Source organism: Carassius gibelio, chromosome A15, assembly GCF_023724105.1.
Source record: "Carassius gibelio isolate Cgi1373 ecotype wild population from Czech Republic chromosome A15, carGib1.2-hapl.c, whole genome shotgun sequence".
In the NCBI taxonomy this organism is placed as follows: domain Eukaryota; kingdom Metazoa; phylum Chordata; class Actinopteri; order Cypriniformes; family Cyprinidae; genus Carassius; species Carassius gibelio.
The window spans coordinates 8751931-8771253 of NC_068385.1; the positions used below are offsets into that span (position 1 = coordinate 8751931).

The window sequence follows — 19323 nt, forward strand, 5'->3', positions numbered from 1 at the left end:
AACAAGCCATCCGCCCTGCAGCCTGGAGAGGAAGTCGGCCCCAGCCATCTGCGCCCCCAGCCTGTGAATCACCTTGAACTTAAACGGCTGCAGAGCCAGATACCAACGAGTGATTCCCGCGTTAACCCGGGTGAAGGCCTGTTGGCACTGCTCCGTCCACTGGACCGTATCTGGTACCCCCTTTTTAGTGAGGTCAGTTAGCGGGCTGGTGAGGTCCGAATAGTCATGGAAAAACCTCCTGTAATATCCCGCCAGCCCCAGGAAATGCCTCACCTCCTTTTTGGTCTTGGGCCTGGGGCAGGCTGCAATCACTGCAGTCTTGTTAATTTGGGGACGCACCTGCCCGTGACCCAAGTGGAAACCCAGATACCTTACCTCCACCCGCCCAACTGCGCACTTCTTCGGGTTGGCCGTTAGCCCCGCCCATCTCAGCGCCCCAAGGACGGCCCTCACATGCTCCACATGCCGCTGCCAGTCTCCACTATAGATGATGATATCATCCAGATAGGCAGCGGCATATGCAGCATGGGGTCTTAGCACCCGATACATGAGATGCTGAAACGTAGCTGGGGCCCCGGACAAACCGAACGGAAGCATCACAAATTGATGCAATCCAAACGGCGTGGTGACGGCTCTTTTTTCTTTGGACATGGGAGATAAAAGGGATCTGCCTATATCCCTTTGTTAAGTCCAATGTTGAGTAAAAGCGAGCTGTGCCTAACCGATCGAGCAACTCATCAATCCGCGGCATTGGATAAGCATCAAACTTTGACACTGCGTATCTGCGGTAGTTCACACAAAAGCGCACCGAGCTGTCCGTTTTAGGCACCAAAACTATCGGGCTCCTCGATTACTCCCATCCCTAGCATAGCTTCTAATTCAGCCTGAACTACCGTTTTTTGTATTCAGGTAGTCTATACGGCCGGCTGTGAACCACCACGCCCGGCTCGGTCTCAATATGGTGCTGAATCAGATTAGTACGACCCAGTAAAGGCGAAAACACATCTGCAAATTTGGACTGCAACCGCCCGATGTCAGTGAGCTGCGAGGGCGAGAGGTGATCCCCCCTTCCCCGGGGCCAGGGCGAGGGATTTTCCTTTGATAATCGCTTCTGGCCCGAGATCTTCCTCTCCGCTCACTGCCGTAGCTAACAGCACTGATGCCTCCGCACTCCATTTTTTGAGGAGGTTGAGGTGGTGAATTTGCCGTGCGTTGCCTCTATCTGTTCATACTACATCATAATTGAGATCTCCTCTCCGCTGTGTGACCTCAAATGGTACTTGCCACTTTGCTAATAATTTGGAGCTAGAGGTGGGCAGTAACACGAGCACTTTATCTCCCGGTGCAAATTCTCGTAGCTTAGTTCCCCTGTTATACGACTGGCTCTGTCTGTCCTGGGCCTGAAGCAAATTTTCCATAGAGAGCCGCCCCAGTGTGTGGAGTTTTGTACTCAGGTCTATGACATATTGAATTTCGCTTTTACTCTCCCAGCGTCCATCCTCCCAAGTTTCTTTCAGGATGTCCAACACCCCTCGGGGCTGGCGTCCGTAGAGAAGCTCGAAGAGGGAAAACCCCGTGGAGGCTTGGGGGACCTCGCGCACAGCGAATAAGAGGGGTTCCAGCCATCTGTCCCAATTTTTCGCGTCGTCTTGTACGAATTTACGAATCATCGTTTTCAAGGTGCGATTAAAGCATTCGACCAGTCCGTGATAGACGCTGGTACGTACCGGTTTAATGCCCAATAATTTGTACAATTCGCGTAACGTGCGAATGGCGAACGGTGCCCTGGTCTGTGAGAATCTCTTTTGGGATTCCCACGCGGGAGATTAAACGATCTTTGCCGAGATGTTGCGGAGCTCCACTGCCTCAGGATATCGGGTTGCGTAATTAACTATAACTAGCGTAAACTGATGTCCGTGTGCCGACCGCTCTAATGGCCCGATGAGGTCCATACCAATTCGTTCGAAGGGGACCTGCACTAGTGGAAGAGGGCGTTAAAATAGAAAACAAAGTCGATCACTATAACGAGAACCAGGTGTTACTTGTTTCTCACTTGAACCACTTACCACCGCTCGTATCTTCACTCGCTCTCCCGTTGCAGACCTCGCTGAACCACGCCTCCCCCGCCACATATGGTTCATGTATTTATATATTTGGTAGGTACGTGGTTGTGTAATGAGCTTTACGTTTGTGTTCTGATCAGCTTTTCTGGGTTGATTTTGCAATAATGACCAGCTGAATGTACACGATCTCATACATATTCGAGTTTCTCCAAAGTCGCCACTCTTTGTCTCTTGACACTCTTTACATTCAACCAGCTTCATGAGGTGTATCATGGGATTCTTTATAAACAGTATGGAATGAGTTCACACTAATCCTAAATAATGTCTCTTTCCAGCAATGTCGTCCTCCATGAGTACACTGTCTGAGGAGATTCAGTGCTCTATATGTCTGGAGGTGTTCACTGATCCAGTCACGACTCCATGTGGACACAACTTCTGCAAGATCTGTCTGAATAAGTGCTGGGACAACAGCCAGACCTGCAGCTGTCCATACTGTAACGAAACATTCAAGCAAAGACCTGATCTCAAGATTAATACCACACTCCGAGAGATTGTAGGGCACTATAAGACGAAAAGTCCTGAGAAAAAGCTTGAAGTGCTGTGTGACATCTGTGAGGAAAGAAAGCTGAAGGCGCTGAAGTCGTGTCTGGTGTGTCAGAGCTCTTACTGTGAAACTCACCTGGAGCCTCATTTGAGAGTGGCAGGTTTGAAGAAACACAAACTGATGGATCCTGTGAGTAATCTGGAGGACTATATATGTCAGAAACACGAGAGACCTCTGGATCTGTTCTGTAGAGATGATCAGACATGTGTGTGTTCAATCTGCACTGTGACAGACCACAAGAACCACAACACTGTTCCTATAGAAGAGGAGAGTCAAGAGAAGAAGGTAGACGTTATACTTTTAAAGGGCTCATATCATGAGGAATCAGATTTAATTTTCAGTTGTGAAATAAAAGCTCCTGATGAAAACATATTGTGAGTTTAATCTGTGTTATGATAAATGTGTCGGTGTTGTTCTCTGTATAGACTGAACTGATGAAGACACAGAAAGACGTGCAGCAGATGATCCAGGACAGAATCAAAAAGATTCAAGACGTCAAACACTCAGCAGAAGTCAGAAAAGTGAGTTTAAAAATGCGATCAACTTAATTTCAATATTTATTATATATCAATTAGTTGCATAAGTTTATTTGGGTGGCTGTGTTCCTTTCTGAAGGGTTAGTCAATGTGCCATGATCTTTTTGAAGGGTTTACCCTCCAGAATGAAAGCTTTGAAGGAATAAAGGGTGTAGGGACCAAAACCAGTTCATTAGAAAACTCTTCTGCATTGTCTTGAAACACATATTAAACATGCAGGAGAATCATGGGAGTGAAAAGTGAACATCATTTTAACACTTTCAGAAGAGCTCTATGAATCACCCTGTGTTTTAGTGGGGATTTTACTGTGACTCTTTTTGAAGGTTACATTGTTACAGCAATGTCGGTCATTGATTTTGATTCATTCGCTCAAATGATTCATTTAAAAACAGCAATGAATCACCATTACAGTTTGTTGCAGTCGTTTTGTTTGAAAATAGTATTTTCGGTGATTGAAATAAATGCAAACAAGGCAACAGACAATAATTCGTCTAAAATGTAAGTTACTTAATAATAATTACTTGTTTTACTGTTGCACAATTGCAATCACACTGTTGGTCTGAATATGGACATGGATGTGATTACCTGATTTCTAAAGTTATGTCACACCTCTCCTCAACATGATTGAAAGACAAATGATCTGAGGATGAAGTTTATTCTTCAGTTGAGACAGTTTGAAACCTCTTAAAAACACTGGAGTATGAGCAACAGTAACACTAATTCTTGTCTTAGCAAACACTGCTTATAATTTGTTGCCTGGTTGAGCAGAGAAACACAGAGAAGGGGAAAGCAGTCCATGTGGAGCTCTTCACTGATCTCATCCGCTCCATTGAGAGACATCAGACTGAACTGCTGGAGATGATGGAAGAGCAGCAGAAAGCAGCAGAGAAACAGGAGCAAGAGCTGATTGAAGAGCTGGAGCAGGAGATCACTGAGCTAAAGATGAGAAACACTGAGCTGGAGCAGCTCTCACACACTGAAGATCACCTCCACCTCCTACAGGTCAGTCAACATCATCTCTCTGATCAATCATAATGCAGGATATGACATGCTGAAGGATTTGTCCTCTCTCCTGCTGTAGATTCACTCATCCCTGTGCAGCCCTAAAAACACCAAGAACTGGCCTGAGATCAGTATGAAGACTCATGAGAGTCTGGAGACTGTGAGGAGAGCTCTGACTCAACTGAAGGACACTATAGATGAGAAACTCACACTAACTGGTACATCAATACACACTGATCAGATAGAAACATGAAGATGCACTCAATTCTTTAAATCTAAGCTTCAGATCTGCTGATATTTTCTTGTGATGTGTCTCTACAGAGCTGAAGTGGATGCAGCAGTATGCAGGTACAGTGTGCTGTCTGCACTTCACTAGTTTACATTCATACACATTTAAAGCTTCATTACTGCATTATTAAAAACTGGATCAAATATTGAAAACATTGTCACAGAATCTATGTGTATTTTGAAGTTGTGATTCAATTTCTCTTGTCTTCTCAGTGGATGTGACTCTGGATCCTGATACAACTCATCCTAAACTCATCCTGTCTGAAGATGCAAAACAAGTGAGACATGGATACATTGATCAGAAACTCCCAGAGATATTTGATACATCCAGATATTTCGGGAAAGAAGGGATTCTCTTCAGGGAGATTTTATTTTGAGGTGCAGGTGAAGGGAATGACTGATTGGGATTTAGGAGTGAACCGAGAATCCATTAACAGGAAGGGAATGATCACAGCAAGTCGCAGTGACGGATACTGGACTGTGTGGCTGAGGAATCTAAATGAATATAAGGCTCTCTCTAGTCCTTCTGTCTCTCAACATTCCAACCCTCCTATGACCCATGTTTTGTATGTACAGTACAGAAGATGCCAGTGGTCGTCTTGTAGGCAAGCATTAGTACCTTAAAGCTACTGGTAGCCTGTGTAACCTGATGAGGAGAGGAGTAACATAAGCTTTTTTTGGCTCATTGAAGACAACCCTTGCTGCTGCATTCTGGATCAATTGCAGAGGCTTGACAGTACATGCAGGAAGAGCCAGGAGAGCATTACAATAGTCCAGACTGGAGAGAACAAGAGCTTGGACAAGAAGTTGGGTTGCTTGCTCTGACAGGAAGGATCTAATCTTCCTAACGTTGTATAAGGCAAATCTGCATGACCGGGTCATTGTAGCAATGTGGTCTGTGAAGCTTAACTGATGATCCATCACAACTCCTAGGTTTCTGGCTGTCCTGGAAGGAGTTATGGTTGACGAACCCAGCTGTATAGAGAAGTTGTGATGAAGCGATGGGTTAGCTGGAATCACCAGGAGTTCTGTATTCGTGAGGTTAAGCTGAAGGTGATGGTCATTCATCCAGATAGAAATGTCACTCAGACAGGCTGAAATGCGAGCAGCTACCGTCGGGTCATCTGGTTGGAATGAGAAGTATAGTTGAGTGTCATCAGCGTAGCAGTGATAAGAAAAGCCATGCTTCTGAATGACAGATCCTAATGACGTTGTGTAGATGGAGAAGAGAAGTGGTCCAAATACTGAGCCTTGAGGAACCCCAGTAGCAAGTTGTTGTGACTTAGAAACATCACCCCTCCAAGACACACTGAAGGATCTGTCAGAGAGGTAGGACTTAACCCACAGGAGTGCGGTTCCAGAGATGCCCATCTTTCTGAGGGTGGACAGGAGAATCTGGTTATTAACGGTGCCAAAAGCAGCAGACAGGTCCAGTAAGATGAGTACCGAGGATTTTGAAGTTGCTCTTGCCAGTCGCAGGGCTTCAGTAACCGAGAGCAGAGCAGTCTCAGTTGAGTGGCCACTTTTCAAGCCAGATTGGTTGCTGTATAGGAGGTTGTTCTTTACAAGGAAAATAGAAAGCTGGTTGAACACAGCTTGCTCAAGTGTCTTTGCAATGAATGGCAGAAGGAATACTGGTCTGTAGTTTTCTAGAAGCGCTGGATTTAGAGATGGTTTCTTGAGCAATGGGCTTACCCGAGCCTGCTTGAATGCTAAGGGAAATGTTCCAGAGTGAAGAGAGGAGTTGATAACGTGAGTAAGCGAAGTTATGACTGAAGAAGAGATCGCTTGAAGGAGGTGAGTGGGGATCTGATCAAGTGGACAAGTAGTAGGATGACTGGACAGGATAAGTTTGGAAACTTCGATCTCTGAGAGTGGAGAGAAGGAGAAAGAGTGTGCATCAGTCATTGTGAAGTTATCCTCAGTCTGCGGTGTGGAGAATTGGTCACTGATGGTTCTTGTCTTATTTATGAAGAAAACTGCAAAGTCGTCCGCTGTAAGAGTCGATGGAAGAAGTGGTGGAGGCAGATTAAGAAGAGAAGAGAAAGTCTTTAAGAGTGTCCGAGCATCACAACAGCTGTTAATTTTGTTGTGGTAGTAGGATGTTTTAGCAGTGAAGACATTTGCAGAGAAGGAAGAGAGAAGCGACTGATACACACTGAGGTCAGTAGAGTTTCTTGATTTATCCCATTTCCTCTCTGCAGCCCTGAGTTTAGAGCGATGTTCACAGAGAACCTCGGACAGCCAGGGGGCAGATGGGGTGGTGCGTGCTGGTCTAGATGAAAATGGGCAAAAGTTGTCCAAGTAAGAGGTTAAAGTGGAGCAAAGAGTGTCCGTAGCACTGTTCATGTCCAGAGCTGAAACTACTGAAGAGTTGTCCACAGAGCAACAGCGTGTGTAGATGAGGTCCAGTTGGTGGCCTGATTCGCTGTAGTAGTCACTCACTTAAGATCAAATGAGGAGAGCAGAGTTTTGAAGTCACTAGCCTGGGGTTTATCTTAGGTGGATGTTCGAAGTCACCAAGCAGTACCAGAGGAGTACCATCTTCAGGAAAGTTTGATAGCAGCACATCCAACTCCTCCAAGAAGGTTCCCAATTGACCTGGGGGACGATAAATGACCAAAAAGTGGATTTTAACACATGGGGGTTACAGTAATGGCATGTGATTCAAATGAACTGTTACCTGTAGGTGATGGCTGAAGATCAAATTTCCATTCTTTTGATATAAATTTCATTCTTTTGATAACCTACCTCCATTGGATAATAAGAATTTAAAATGGGGGGAAATATCATTATGAAATAAATGTTTTTCTCTAATACACAATGGCCACAATTAAAGACACCCTTTTATTAAATTTTCTCCTATAATGCCTGATGAGGTTAGAGAACCCCTGACAAGAGATCAGAGACAATTCCTTCATCCAGAATCACTCCAGACCCTTTAGATTCCCAGCTCCATGTTGGTGCTTCTCCTCTTCAGTTCCCTCCTCTCATTTTCTGGTTCAGGTCAGAGGACTGGAATGGCTTTAGCAGAAGCTTGGTTTTGTGCTCAGTGACCCATTTCTGTGATGTTTTTGAGGTTTTTGTTTGGATTATTGTACAGTTGGATGATCCAAACATGATCCATTATAAGATTTCTAACAGAGTCAGTCACTTTTTGATTTTTTTATCTGTTGGTATTTGATAGAATCCATGATGCCATGTATCTAAACAAGATGTCCAGGACCTCCAGCAGAAATATAGGCCCACAACATCAAAAATACAGCTGTATATTTCATTGTACATATGGGGTACTTTTTTCTCTCTGTGTTCAACAAACCCATCTTGAGTGTTTGCTGCTAAAAAGCTAATTTTTTAGTTTCACCTTACCATAGAAGCCAGTCCCATTTGAAGTTCCAGTCATGTCTGATAACTGAATATATTGGAGTTTTGTTTTTTGGATGAGCTAGGAGAATTTTTCTTGAAACCCTCCTAAACAACATGTGGTGATCAAGGTGCTGTTTGACAAATTCAAACAGGTTTTCTGACCTCGAAACTCAACTATTTTCTGCAATTCTCCATCTGTGATCCTTGGAGAGTCTTTAACCACGAAAACTCTCCTTCTCAGCGCACATTAGGACGATAAAGACACACGTCCTCTTTTAGGCAGTTTCATAACATTTTCTGTTGATTGGAAATTCTTAATTATTGCCCTGATGATGGAAATCTGAATTTTCACTGCTCTAGCACTTTTTTATAGCCACTTCACTAATTTGTGAAGCTCAGTTATCTTATTAGAAATATATTCTATATATATATATTCTTTTTTTAGCCAATGAAAGTTTAGATTTTTGTGAATTTTTAAAATAAAAGTTCAAAAGGATTAAAAATGCTGATTAATTTTCACAGCCTTCTTTGATCATATTTACCAAGGGCATATATAAGGACATATTTTTGGGCATGACTGTATGTGTATTCAGAGCCAGTGAGCAACGGACGTTCAAAATAATAATATTAATAATAAAAACTCCATTAATGCGCGATAAAATAATTGTCTGCGTTAATCAATCAATGCGATAATAACGTGTTAACTTGCCCAGCCCTAATAAATAGACAACAATAGATTTGAAAAAATATCACCTGAAGCATTTTTTTTTTGTCTTTCAAGATGTGAGCCAAAATTATCACAATTAAAAGAATCAAAGACTTAAAGTACTTCAGTCAGTTTGCATTGAATTTATTTAATACATGAGTTTCACAAATTGAGTTGAATTACTGAAATAAATGACATTTTAATTTATTTAGATGCACCTGTATATATAAGTATAATGCATCTTTCTCTGTCTCACTAGCCATCTGGTCTGAGCGGTCCTCATAATTTAGGTCAAGGTCAGCGCGAGAAGGAGCAGCAGAAGATCAGCGCGAGTGTTTCTCTCACTGAAGACTTGAAGCTGAATAAAGCAGAGAAGGTCACAGACACAGTATGGCGCAGCGGGCATGCCGACAATCCCGAGTTCTTGAAGACACAGGAACTGTTCAAATGCATGCAGAGCATCTTGAACAAACTGACGCCCCAGATGTTCCAGCCGCTGATGAGGAAGGTTAGTGAACTGACCATCGACACAGAGGAGCGCCTGAAAGGAGTGGTCGAGCTAATCTTCGAGAAGGCCATCTCTGAGCCCAACTTCTCTGTGACCTACGCCAACATGTGCCGCTGCCTGATCAGGGTGAGTGTAAAGAAAGCAGCTCTTGCAGGGTCTGGTCTGTGTGAAAGTGTTTAATCATTTGTGTCTAAACACAGCTGGAAGTCCCCACCTCAGATAAACCTGTAATGACGGTAAATTTCTGGAAGCTGCTGCTGAATCGCTGTCAGAAAAAGTTTGAGAAGGACAAAGATGATGATAAAACATTTGAGAATAAGCAGAAGGAGCTGGATGCTGCTACAGGGGTATGAACAACACACACACACACACCTGAGTGGACTGATATGTAGGGGTTGTGGCAGGGCAGTCTTTTTGCAATTTTTCTGATTTAAAATAAATTGTAATTTTTTTCAACTTCCATGTTTTTTGTGCTTGTTTGTTGGGCTACACAATTTAGCCAACTATTTTGAGATTATATATCAAAATAACTGTTGTTCCCTATACTTCACTTGTACTGCGTCTATTTAAGATGCTTTAGTGAAAACTCCTTTTTCTTAGATGACTGAAGCCTTTCAATAATGCAGTCTATAATGCAGTGAATAAAAATAAAAAAACGAACCAATGGCTCGGAAGTGGGCCATCTGGCTATATAAGTGGCACATCGCCATAGGATCATCAGATTCTTCTTCTTCAGCAATGACAACTGGTATGAGACTACAAGACTATGAAGCCTTTGCCGTGCTCAAGCCTTGCAGCTGATCGAGAGACCCTTCCTGCTCTGCCTTTCTCTTCGCTTCACTGCAGTTGAGGGTTTCGCTGAACGTTTTACCACTGCACAAAATTCATTCCAGACAATGCGACACTTTCTGCCAAAATGATCCAGCTCATGGCTCCTTCTAGTCGCCCCAAAAATGTGCAGACTCAGCATCCCACGAAGCCCGTGCCACCAGTTGCTCCCATGGCTCCTAAGCCTCAAACCTCGCCAGCACTCCCGCTTGGCCAGACGCTACCAGTTTCCTTAACGCCAGGGCCCCTAACCCAAGATAGTGTTGGACCCTGCACCTCAGCCATCATCCTGATCTGTGGGATAGAAAGAGGAGAGGGGTCCAAGTCTCGCTGAAGCCAGACCACCCTCAAAAATGCCTCTGTTATGCAGGGCAGAGGTCGACCTCTTCAGGGAGCAGGAATGCATGGTTCTGTTGGTGGCCCCGTTCTGGTGGAAGCAGCACTGCATTTTAGAGCTGTGCCGGCTACTCTCGGCAGCCCTGTTGCCCATTCCCCTGAGACGTGACCTCCTCTCGAGCAGAATGATATGGCACCCCCAGCCTGAGCTGTGGGCTCTGAACCTTTGGCCTCTTGATGGGAGCTTGTGAACTTCCAAGAAAACGTGCTAAACATAATCTCTCAGGCTAGAGCACTGTCTACAAGATACCTCTATGCCCTTAGATGGCCATTCTTCTCCACCTGGTGTACAGCCTATGGCGCAGACTTAATATCATGCGACATGGACATCTATGATGTTTTCCATCCCAAGGTCTATGTAGGAGCCATAGCAGCCTCTCACGGTCCTATAGCTGGCCAGTCGGTGGGTAGGAACAACTTGGGTGTTCAATTTTCTGAAGGGTCTAGAAGGCTCAACCCATCTTGCCCCATCACTGTCCCTATATGGGATCTGCCCATGGTGTTGAGGGCTCTGAAGAGCATTCCATTTGATCCGCTACAGTCCATTGACCTTTGTACCTTGATGATTAAGACTGATCTGTTACTGGCATTGACATTGGTAAAGCATATAGGAGATTTGCAGGCACCTTCCTCAAATCCGGGCCCAACGACTCTAAGGTCGTCCTGAAGCCAAGACACAGTTATGTTTCTGAAGTGCTCTCTACTTTAGAGCACAGGTAGTGAGTAGGAGCAAGACCAAGAGTTTAACTTACTCTGCCCTGTCAGGGCAATGAATGTCTTGGTTGAGTGTTTCGCCCCCTTCAGGTGGTTGGATCAGCTATTTTTATGCTTCAGTGACTGCACCAAGGGTTGTCTGGTTACGAAGCAGAGATTTTCCAAATGGATAATTGACGCTATTAGGCTAGCATACTCTTCTTTGGGCCTTCAATGCCCCATGGGAGTAAGAGCCCACTCAACTAGAGGCATTGCCTCTTCCTGTGCCTGGTTTAGCAGTGTGTCCATTGCAGAAATTTGTGAGGTGGCTGGCTGGACATCAAAATCCACATTTGCCAGATTCTTTAGTCTGGATGTCCCGGCCTTGCAAGTGCAGGTCCTTTCTGCATAGCAGCTCACTCTGTCGCATGACAACCAGTGCTTGGCGTTTGCCTCCTTCATGTACGCTGTTGGTCCTCAGTGTGTTTCGAGGCTGTACTGAACTATTTCTGGATGATTATACAAAGCTGGGCTGACCTCCTTGAGTTAAGCCCTACTGCCTTTTGAGGTACATTTTAGCTCCTTAATGTTTCATTTTTACTGGTTGATCCATACATTTGGGTTGTAACTGCAAATTAGCCATGCGTTGAACATGCTGAATTTCTGACAATGTCTTTGGTTGCAAGACCAGGAAAACGCTTTGAACCTCTCTCACCATACGACCAATAACCACCAATTAAGAGCCACGATCACAGAAATTGCCACGACTGCTTCACGATAGCAATCTTTCATCTCAGACAGCCAAAAATCATGAAGTGCATCCCGGGCTTTACCCGGAGTTTAATGCCATTTTCCATGCAACCTGTAACCCATATTTTTCCAACCTTCTACCCATGAAAGTGCACTGGAACAGCAGTCAAACCCGTGACTTCCCATCTGTGTACTAGATCGATGTACTCCCAGTTCTGAGCTCTGACGTCACATAACCCGCGAAACAACTATGGCAACCCCTAAGGATAATATTACCCTACTGATGCAGTGTTTATTCAGGTGGTACACATTGAAAAAACGATTTTAGGACAATATAACATTGCAATAAAATTAATAATCTAGCTACAATTCCTTGTGCTCAGGAAATTTGGCGTGACTTGCCTGGAATGCTACAAAGTCATGAGTCGTGGTTTGAAGTCGTGACTTACAGGCTCAAAAACCACCCTGGAACGCAGCGTAATTCCCCGCACCTGTCACTGCTAATCAAGCACCCTATATCCTTGCGCTCTCCTCGCTGTCACATTGTCTGGTCTCACAGTTGGCTATGCTACACTTACCTGTGATTTTCAATTACAATTATTATTGTTATTATTAAATAAAAAATTTAACTATTAAAGCTCCAGTATGCGATTTTTGGAATTGACCACAAGAGGGCGCATTTCCAACAATAACAAAGGTGAAGCTTGATGATGCTATGAAGCAGGTGACGATGGGAGATGTCGTTTTTAATGCGTTTTCACCATAGCAATGTATCTAAATTGGATAAACGAATCATGATCACGGATGAGGTAATTTATTCGTTTTTGTATTACCTGTATATCTGATCGTATTATTTTATGTCATCATAATTAATGAACTGCAAGGAATGTGAAATGTTATACTATATGTAACCCCTCTCTCCCTGGGTCCTCTCTGACGCTCCGAGTGGGGCTCAAACCCGGGTCTTCGGCATGGGAGGCGGACGCACTAACAAGGAGGCTAAATGGCTACAGCCACTAGCGTCTTTCGCTAGTGCGTCTCTTGAGATCGGGGAGTGAGGTTTACCTGTACAGCACTACTCTCTGGCCTCCGTTACAACTTACAGCTATTTGTTAAATGATTTGTTGGGTTAATGTTGTGCAGTGTTACGTGTTTATGGCTAATGCCGTGCTCAAACCAATCGTTCTAAAAGTAAATTTGAACGAACATTTGCAAGTAATGACTAAATATATTTTTAACAACACATATCCCATTGTATTTAATTGTACTGCCATAATCTCGGTCACCACACGTCATAAAAATCCTTACCTTAGTACAAAGAGCAATATAACTTTGTTTATAAGTGCTATTATTGAAACTGAAACAGTCCATTTGCCACGTTATGTTATTTTCTCACAGGTAACGTTATTGATAAAAAAAATGCTACAGTGACAGAATGTACAGGCATATGGTGTAATTCATATCTATTAAAATCATCTTTACTGTAACTATTACGTTACTTGTACAATAACAAAATAAATAATTGATTTGCTTACCTGTCTATCAATACACTCACGAGAGCAGAGTCTCTGTCAAGTCCAAGATATTCACGCAGGTCTCTCCATCTCGTAAACGCCTGGCCGATATTTATCCTGGTTTTATTCCTCCGTTTGTCACACAGTCTGCGTGTATCTGAATATGGACGCTTACGTTTTACTGGCACTTCAATACTCGCCAAAGAGTAATCGTGATCCATAACAACAACAACCAAACCATACGCGTGGCTATAACATAACCACCACTTCCGCATTTGACCATGTGACATTCTGGTGTGGTGGAACATCACATGATCTACACCGGAAACAAAGTATAGAGCGGACATTGCGTCACTGAGAGGCGACATTTCTTTTCCGGGACGGCCAGTTATTTAAAATCGGAATTTCTCTGAAATAAAAAATCTTTGGAGACTTTTGAGATATTGTAAGTACACAACTGGAGGAAATGTATCACACTGTTCAAGTTATTTTCGGAAATTTTATTACAAAATTCCTACATATTGGAGCTTTAATATAACTATTATTATTGTTGTTATTTAAAAAAAAAAACTAAATAAATACTACTGTAATATTACATTGTAATAATAAAAAACAATGTAAAATTACAATACTAATAATATTTATGGCTGTCTTAATTTGTTCGAACGTTAAATCGTGGGGCGAAAAGTGCCCTTCATTTAAACACATGCAGTGTTTGCATTTAAATAATCTGCAGCCTTGGTTGTTTCATAATCAGCAACGTCAAATAGGACAACATACTGTCAGATTTGATTACTGTTTTAATCGTATTATGATTTGCATTTACGATTCATATCAAGAAGAAAGTATGCAAATATACATATATATATATATATATATATATATAAATATATATATATATATATATATATATATATATATATATATATATATATATTTATACAGTATGTATGTACTTTTATAGTTACATTGTACAAAGGCATTTGTGACTTTACCTTCTGTCTGTGTGCCTTCAGGAAGAAGAGAAGCAGAGGTTGAAGGAGGAGCTTGAGGACGCCAAAGACAAAGCCCTGCGACGATCGTTAGGTAACATCAAGTTCATCGGGGAGCTGTTCAAGCTGAAGATGCTGACGGAGGACATCATGTACATATGCATCATCAAGCTGCTGAAGAACCACGATGAGGAGAATCTGGAGTGTCTCTGCTGCCTGCTGTCCACCATTGGGAAAGACCTGAACTTCCAGAAGGCCAAGGTGACACACACTCATTAAATAACTTTAAAAAAAAACTGTAAAAAAAAAAAATATATATATATATATATATATATATATTAGTGCTGTCAATCGATTAAAAAAAATTAACTAATTAATCGCACAATTTTTTAAAATTAATCGCGATTAATCGCGATTAATCGCAATTAAAAGACTGAAACTTTTTGGATATGTAAATGTAAAATGTAAATAATTAATGTAAACTCAAGACAAAGAAACTATTTAAATTCAAAATATGATTGTTTATTGGAATTTTTGTTTAACTTGTAACACAGATTTTCTCATGTAAACAACATACCTGCAATAAACCATCAATATCCTCCAAATTAACTGTTGGCTTGAAAGCCATATTTATTACAGAAATAAAAACACAGGCATGTAAGTACCATTTGAATTTCAAAACAATCAATGCCAATAAAAAACAAAAATGATTTCCATGTTGAATTCTAAGTGGACTGCAAAAAAATTCCAAAGTATAGTCATTGCCAGTGCTTTAAGTGGGCCGGTATGCACAGGTACTCAGTACCGCCACTTCCAAATATAGCTCTTGAGCGTACCGCCTCCTCTCCTTGCGCCCAGAACGTGCTTGTAGCGTACCGGTACGCTCATTTGGACATCTGTTTTAATAGAGGTTTTAATCTTTTACCTGCACTGCCGATTTTCAGAGCGCCCTTCACAATGCAAGCTTCCTAATTCATCCCACCCAGAGCAGAAACTACATTACCCATTCACCCTTAAATAATACAAGTGAATAGCGCATGTGTCGCTTTTCCCACTGTTAAGTGTCAACAACTCAACGTGGCCGGAGAAGGTGTGTGAAACTCGTTGTGAGTTATACTAAAGCAAAATCTTGAGTATTTATTGTCTGATAAACGTTAAAAACTGTCTGCGGAGGTTGAGTCGTCCTGCAGCCCCCGCTGGCTGTTCAATGGCTGCAGCATCTTTTTTCTAAGTTCTAAAAAAATACCGTAGACGGCAAGGCACAAATTTAGATATTCATTTATCTAATTAATCTATAGCCTATGCACAAAGACAATATGATCTTTTTGTCCCCTTTTTGTTTTAAAGCTTGATGAAGAGAGAGAGCGCAAGTTGCTGCAGCTGAGGAGGACAGTGATGCACGCGCAGGGCCGTGCACAGACCTTTTGAGGGGCATGTGCTGAAACTGAAAAAGGGCACCCCCCCCCCCTTTTATATCAAGATTATTTAGTAAGCCTGCATAAAAGGAAGAAATGGTCACATCTTCATGACAAATTCAATAACACAAAATAATAGTCTCAAAAGCTTTAGATTTATTCACGATTAATAACAACCATAATAATAATATTAGATAATTAGATAATATAGATAAACAGGGTTTTAAGGGCTTCTTTAAATCTAATACAACAGCAACCTTCTGTGACCCATGTATCTGGCAAAAATTTGATACTGTGGTGGACCAGGGATGTTGGTCTCTTAAAGGTCTCTTATTCACTACACTTTCCCTAAAATAAGCCAGCAATGAAAAAAAAAAAAAATAGTGTGAAAAGTACAGTTGCAGTGAAAAGCATTTCTGAAGGACCACGTGACACTGAAGAGTACTGAACTGGAGTAATGATGCTGAAAATTCAGCTTTGATCACAAAAATAAAATCACATTTTAAAATATATTCAAATAGAAAACAGTTATTTAAAATTGTAAAAATATTACACAATATTACTGATTTTGCTGTATTTTGGATCAAATAAATGAAGCCTTGGAATGAATCATGAATTACATTCTGCATGATAAAATATAAAGATTTCAGTGATCTTCTGTAATTTTTTTTTTTAGTTACTACTACATTACTGTAGTAAAACCATGTTTTACAACATTTTATACAGAGAGTATACAGAGAGTATATCATAACATGATTAGCCTAAATGTTAATAAATTAAGTCTATCAGCAATCATGAATCAAAGAAGACATTTCTTTGAAATATATGTTAGGTGACGAGGATCGCTCGTCGCTTTGTGTAAGTTCCAGTACGAAACAGCGGGGGGCGCACCTATTATGATTTCCCGATGGTAAAAACAAATTATGTTGTTGTATTACTTATCAATATATAGTTTTTGACCAGCGAATGTGTGCAAATGTGATTTTTTTTTCTGTCCGTCATTAAAACGGCGACGGTGCCTCGCATCACATTACATTTTCATCTACAGGTTACAAACTAGTTTTTTTAGGTATATAGACGGAGCGCTCAGTTTTTCCTGTGGTAAAATGCATTTGGCCAAATTAGCATTTTATAAAAGATGAATTGCAACTGTGTGCACAGGCTATTTAAGTGTTGGCTATGACTAGATGGCAAATGCTAGCCTTCTCTCTCAGGCGACGTCCCACATGTCTCAGTCAGTGAGTCAGTCAGACATCAAATAAATAAAATATGAGCCTTTATAGACAGTGTTTAGTAGTACTACTTATTCAAACAACAAGATATTTATTTACCCTTCGCAAAACTGTTCAGCTCAGCTGTTGTCTACTGTGCGGCTGCTATGGAACTTCAGTTGATTCAATGAATACAGAGGGGGCGGAGTTATCAGCTTACTGACAGCTTGAGGATCGAATAAGATTTACACAAGCTCGTTTTAAGAACTTTAATTTGGCAAAACAGACAGACAGGCGTAAAGGGTGACCAATAGCATTGATTAAAAAAAAAAAACAAAAAAAAAAAAAACACCACCAAAAAAGGGCACTTCGGAGTTTAAGGGCAAAAAGGGCATGTGCTCTGCACAGGTTGAGCCCTACCTGTGCACGTGCCTGTGCACGCGTACAGGAGTGATTGACAGTTCGCGGCACTGTGTACAAAAAATACTCCGCTACACAATTATTTCTTTATTTTCGTTTAAGCTTATTAACGTTAGCGTTACAGAAAGGTCTGATTTACGCACTGTTACAGTCATACAGTCATAATGTTTCTTGTGGCAGACTGAAGAGTAATCCGGCAGAGTTTTATACTGAAACTTTCCGTCTAAAAGTCCTTCCTTGGTCTTATCCATATTTCTTTGCACGTTGAACACACATAGGCCACAACTGGAAATAAAAAAAACTGCAACCGCGTTAATTGCGTTATTTTATTTTAACGCGTTAAATATTTCAAATTAATCGAATGCGTTAACGCGCTAATTTTGACAGCACTAATATATATATATATATATATATATATATATATATATATATAAAAGTAATTAAAACCACAGGAACATACAATTTAAAATGAAAATTATAAAATATATGACTCGTACTTATGTTCTGCTGATTTTTTTTTTTTTTTTTAGCCCCAAATGGATCAATATTTCAACCAGATGGAGAAAATTATTAAGGAGCGGAAAACCTCTTCCAGAATTCGCTTCATGCTGCAGGACTTTCTTGATTTACGACGGGTAAACCATCAAAATAGTGTGAGTGGGGGATTATTTACTTTCTTATTTCTTATTCCTGGCATTATTGTGAACAGTTCGTTCTACATTATTCTAAATAAAATGTTTAGTGCCTTAAAATTCAAATGAAATAACTTTTAAAAAATGGATATTAAGAATTAATATGAAAAATGAAAAATAAAATGTATCACAGTTTCCACAAAAATATTGGGCAGCACAACTGTTTTCAACACTGATAATAATCAGAAATCTTTTTGTTTCTCAACGACCAGGCTCCTGACGACGGCTGGGAGACGGTTCCCAACTCCACCAAGAACAGACCCATCGACACGACACGACTCAGCAAGATCACCAAGGTCTGATTCACCTCCAGTACATTTATTATTGATTATTGTGAAGTCAGCTTACATCTGATCTATAAATAATCAATAAGAAGTTTTTTTGGTCCACAAATTTCAACTGCTTTGGTCATTTTTAAAAATATTATTTAGGTTTCTAGTTTTAGTTTGGTTCCAGTGCATCAACCTAAACTTGTTTTAGTTAGTTGCCAAAACAACATTTCTGCTGCTAGTTTTCATCATTTTTCAATAAACAAATCTGTTTTTTATGGTTTTAGGTTTAGGTAACAATAATTGATAAAAGTGGTAATATATTTTAATGAAATACTATATAAAAATAAAATTAAGTGGGGGTGTAATTTAATTTTTCAACTTGAACTTTGTAAATGTCTTAGGTTAATATTTTAGGTTACATTTTTTTAAGATTATGAAAATTATTTTAATTTAATTTAATATCACTCGCATGCTCACAGTTTTCTGATCTTATCTTACATTGAATAATTTTTTGTAAATGTTTTATTTTTATTTAAAATATTGACATTATTTTAAAAAATATTTTAAATTGACGTTTTTAAGATTTAATCATTTTTTTGCTTTTCGTCGACTCACAAAATCCCTGCATTTTGAATCAGTTTTTAATTTTCTGTTTTCTATTTTCATTTTAAAATATTATTCACTTTGTTGGGTTTTTGTCATTTTTAGTGCATTTGGGCTTTTTTTATACATGTCTATGTAGCATTCTTTCATTTTTATTACAGTTTTTGTTTTAGTTATTTAAAGTTCAGTTACAAAAAAATTAATTTTTTATTTTAAAAATGAAATACAAGCTTTTTTTACACAACATTTATTTTAAGTATTACTTTTTTATGTTTTCATTTGATTCATCTAATAAACTCTGACTTACACTCAGTATTACCGCTTAACACTAAAGGCCCTGATATACTTCAAATTAAGTTAATTTTCATTCTTCGTTTGTGGACAAAAAGAAGTTAGAAAAGGCTGAGCGACGTTATACTATTTTTGAATATTCTAATCGCCACTGACCAATGGAATCATAAAGG

At 40.5% G+C, this 19323-nt stretch overlaps 1 protein-coding gene across 8 annotated transcripts in view; it reads left to right on the top strand.

Moving 5' to 3' along the window:
- Positions 1 to 19323, top strand: part of LOC128029092 (eukaryotic translation initiation factor 4 gamma 1) — a 69576-nt gene that overhangs the window by 41984 nt on the left and 8269 nt on the right. For 4 of the 8 annotated variants that reach the window (XM_052616620.1, XM_052616618.1, XM_052616619.1 and 1 more), the window contains exons 14-16: positions 14341 to 14507; positions 17823 to 17945; positions 18197 to 18280. The exons of the other annotated variants lie outside the window; for them this stretch is intronic. In XM_052616620.1, coding sequence (XP_052472580.1) covers positions 14341 to 14507; positions 17823 to 17945; positions 18197 to 18280 — 374 coding nt within the window. The remainder of the gene's footprint in view (positions 1 to 14340; positions 14508 to 17822; positions 17946 to 18196; positions 18281 to 19323) is intronic. 8 annotated transcript variants of the gene reach the window in all.